This window comes from Lathyrus oleraceus, chromosome 7 (assembly GCF_024323335.1).
Source record: "Lathyrus oleraceus cultivar Zhongwan6 chromosome 7, CAAS_Psat_ZW6_1.0, whole genome shotgun sequence".
Taxonomy (NCBI): domain Eukaryota; kingdom Viridiplantae; phylum Streptophyta; class Magnoliopsida; order Fabales; family Fabaceae; genus Lathyrus; species Lathyrus oleraceus.
The window spans coordinates 239,252,758-239,257,020 of NC_066585.1; the positions used below are offsets into that span (position 1 = coordinate 239,252,758).

The 4,263-nt window shown below is 32.4% G+C and overlaps 1 protein-coding gene across 1 annotated transcript; it reads left to right on the forward strand.

Moving 5' to 3' along the window:
* The first annotated feature begins 1,131 nt into the window (after window positions 1–1,131).
* LOC127107841 (uncharacterized) lies at window positions 1,132–3,476 on the forward strand. The gene is made up of 4 exons (XM_051045170.1): window positions 1,132–1,668; window positions 2,356–2,539; window positions 2,711–2,804; window positions 3,060–3,476. The coding sequence occupies exons 1-4, from the start codon at window positions 1,325–1,327 to the stop codon at window positions 3,356–3,358; spliced, it is 921 nt and encodes a 306-aa protein (XP_050901127.1). The 5' UTR covers window positions 1,132–1,324; the 3' UTR covers window positions 3,359–3,476.
* Window positions 3,477–4,263: the final 787 nt, after the last annotated feature.

Genomic DNA, 4,263 nt, shown 5'->3' on the forward strand with positions numbered 1-4,263 from the left:
ACCTTTCCCGTATCGACGACGAACACCAAACATGAATTCCAAATAATGAAATGAGATATGAAAAAATGATTCACACAACACCTCTATTTATAACAAAAAAAAATTGCATTTTACACTGAGGTGTCAATTCAATTGGCGTCTCCTTTGTAAAAATACACATGGATGCCAATTGGATTGGCTGCACCATGTGCCATAGACAATCCAATTGGCGTCTCCACTCTATTTTTAAGAGGAGTCGCCAATTGGATTGACGTCTCCTCCTAAAAGTGGGATATTTGGGAATATTTTTGAAATCAGGATTATTTTGAATTTTTTTAAAAAAAATTGGATTATTTTGATAAAAATTATAAAGAATAATTTATTAAAAAATATATTTATGAAGAGAGAATATTAATGATACTATCACTTTTGGAATTTCTAATAAATGTATTTTTTAAATAAATTATTCCTTATTATTTTTCAGTCATTAAATTTAAAATAGGAGAGATGACAGAATATATAAAACAGGAGAGGATCCAATTTCATAAGAATAAAAATGAAGAAAAAAATTATTATAATATTTTCTTGAAGTGTTTCTTTTTAACATTGCAAGATATATTTTATACATAAGTTACAAGCATATTAATAAAAAAAATTATAACAATAATATTTGTCATACATTTAGAATAAATAGACAATAAATGTTCTTGAATAAATATACATTCATATTAAATATTACTAGCGTCCAGACGGACAATATAAGTGATATTTTTTATTTAAATATAATTTTTTAAAAATATAGTATTTGAAAGTTATTAGTAGAAAGTTATCTGAAAGTTAATAATAGTGGTTTTATTAAAAGTTATTAGATAAATTACACAATAAAATAAAAATAAAAATGATAAAAAAATAGACTACACTAAAAAAAATATTTTCTTTATATATTGTTATAAATTTAAAATAAAAATAAATATAATACTAAGTATAAATAGTTAAATGAGATAACTTTTTATGTAAGAATAAATTTATAATATTCTATCCTATCCTATTAATATTTTTAAAATATATAATTTGATAAGATATCTGCGTAATGTGTGATTGATAGATCGTATAAATTTTTTTCACCTCTTCAAAATTTGTATTTTTTGTGAGTAGAATCGGTTACCGATTTACCGTAGTTTACTGAAATGAAATCGGGATCGACACGTTTCACGGGGATACACTTGTGACGCAATCATTATCCAAAAATATCTATAAATAGACAAATAAGCGATATTCAATTTAATTTATTTTATTTTTATTACTTTGTTCCGCGTGCAGTAGGCCCAGCGAGACTGATTGGGAAATGGGCGGTGGAGGATCCATGAGGACGGTATCCAAACTCGCCGGCATCGGCGTCGCTAGGTCAGGCTTCAGAGGAACACCGGCTACGTACCCGGTCGAGCATCCGGTTCGCAACGCATCCCGTACATCATCCCCAACTAGACTTTCAACGCAGGGAGCGAAAGGCGCTGAGGTGAAGCCACTGCATACGGCGGTGTCAGGCGATTTGTCTGACTGGGAATTCGCCGATGAAGGCGATCTGTTCATGACCGGCGGAGAGCCCACGCCAAGAGTGGTGTTCGGAGATGTTCCTACCTTTAAGGAAGCACAGGAAGCTACCGCAGAATTGAAGGACGCTATTGATCAGTAAATTGTTTTTTTTTGTGTGCATATATTTGCTTTCAATTTCATGTATTTCTGTTTTTCAATTTTTCAATTTGAAATCTTCGTTTTACTTTTCTCAGATTCTCAGTACTGAGTTAGGGTTTTCTGTTGTTGAAAATTTCACTCTTATGCTTTTTGTGATTAATAATAATAGTCAAAGGGTTTTAAACTGATTTAAGTTACTTTTTTTATAAAAACAATTAAATATTGTTAACAACAAATTAACTTCTATAGTCAGCTGTTTAATTTCCTGTGATTTATGCTAGGTTTAGTCTAACATCTGTGAATCAGAATTTCCAAACATTATGGGAGATTTTGCTTTTATCTTTCTGTTGAGAATCCTATATTTGATGAGATATATGCTTATAATTTCTTTACTGAGTACTGACTTTTAAGAGTTGAGTTTGTCTTATTTTACTCTATAGATATTGTCTTATTATTGGTGTAAATGTAGTGATTCTGGTGTTCGCGCTCGCCGGTTTTGCATTTGCTCAGTATGTTCAATTCTGAGTATTTAGTTTTGTTTCTGATAAAGTTGTTGCCTGATAAGTTACATTTTTTCATGTATAGATTATTATTACTATTGAACATTATGTATTTTTTTGGTTGATTATCTTGGATATGCTGTTACTTGTATCTATTATAATAGCATTATATTATTTTCTTCAGAATTTACCTTTCATCTGGTAGTTCTCAATGTGAGGGTTCATCTCCTAGTCAAATCTCTGTTGTGTCTCCTCCTCCTAAGGAAATAGGGACAAAATCTTGTCTTGTTGAGGCTATTTCAAGTCCTTCAGTGCCTAAGCATGCCATTCATGCTTTTCAATTGCTCAGCACAAGTCCTGAGGCCCAGGTAATATACCCTTATTTTCATGCCTAAATAAGATCAGGTGAATTTCATACCGTTGGAAATTTGGCAATCTTGTTAGTTATGTGTAATAATATATCTAAATATGTTTATTTAGTCATGGCTTGGAATCATTTGTTCAATTGATATTATTCACTTATCTTTGGCCTTAACCAGACTGTGGTGCAATCTATTGCTTGTGACCCTAATATATGGAATGCTGTCATGCAAAACCCTGCTGTCACTAGTTTCTTCGAATCACAGCTAGCGGGTAATCATTACCTAACCGGTCTCTTATTTTCCATGCTTTTTTTTGTTAACTAGCCTAGTTGCTGAAACCTTTTAAAGTTGAATAAGTGGATGTCTCGGGATTGAACCTGTACTCCTACACTATGATGTTCCTACACATCTATCAACTGAACTGTATTAATGGGACTTTTATGCCCTTCTTTATATTTACCTTTTTGGGTTTCTTTTGTGCTTTTGTGCTGAATTCTCATGCAAATTGTATTGCAATGGTTTGCAGCGGTAGAGTCATCAAATGATGCTGCTTTTGCTGGTTCTGAAACTGTAGAAACTCCTAAAAAAGAGGAGGGAAATGCTTTTGATTTTATGACTATTCTGCAGAATTTGAAGCTTACAGTTACTGAAATGGTTAGCAGAATGTCCAATTTCTTTCAGAACATATTCCCAACAGCTGAGAAAGACAAATCTTCAGCTGATGGTGGTGGAGCCAATTTCATGGATTATAAAAATTTTATGGGAGGAAGTTTCATGGGATTGGCGGTTATGGTGATAATGGTTGTACTAATGAAGAGAGCCTAAACATTCAGTAGACAAAATTACTATCTATTGAGTTTTCTTGTCGTTTTAAATGCTTGTATATGTGAAGTACATTTGAAGCAGCAACTTATGAAATTTGGAGCAAGTACTCCTTTGTGTATTTCTCTTAACATTTGATGTCAGCTAGCTATAATAGTTTTTTTGTTTGTTTGCATTTCTCTTAACATTTGATGTCGGCTAGCTATAATAGGTTTTTTTTACTATGAAAAATAGTGGACATTGAGGTTAGGAGGGAGATCGGTTTTATGTTCTTATAAGAAATTAAGTTGACATGTGGAAAAACGAAAGAGTTAGACAATTTGAAATTTAAACATTGGTGCATTAGAAAATCGAGAAATGGAGTGGGGGTTCTTGTCATAAGCAACATGTTGTATGGTCTGAGTACAATGTCAAAAGTTTGTTGCATTGGAGGATTTTCACATCTTTGGAAACGGGTGTGTATAGATGTTAGTTCATGAGAATATGATTTATTTTTTATTCGGGAATATAAGCATGTTTACCGAGAAATCTATGAAAATAGTGGACAATGTGGTTAGAAGGAAGATCAATTTTATGTGCCTATAAAGAGTTAAATCGATATTGAAAAAGTGAAAGAATTATACAATTCGAAATTTAAACTTTGGTACATCTGAAAATCGCGCGAACAATATCAAGAAAATCTAAAAATGGGGTGGGGGTTGTTGTTGTAAGGAGCATGTTGTATGGTTCGAGGACAATGTCTAAAGTAAGGGTTGATGCATCATTGCGCATTATAAGGGTTGACACATTTTCGGGAACAAATGTCTGTAAAGATGTTAGTTCACGAGAGTATGCATTGTTGCATCGTAAGGGTTTCCACATCGGGTGTGCAGTTGTTAGTTTATGAGAGTATGACTTATTTTTTATCA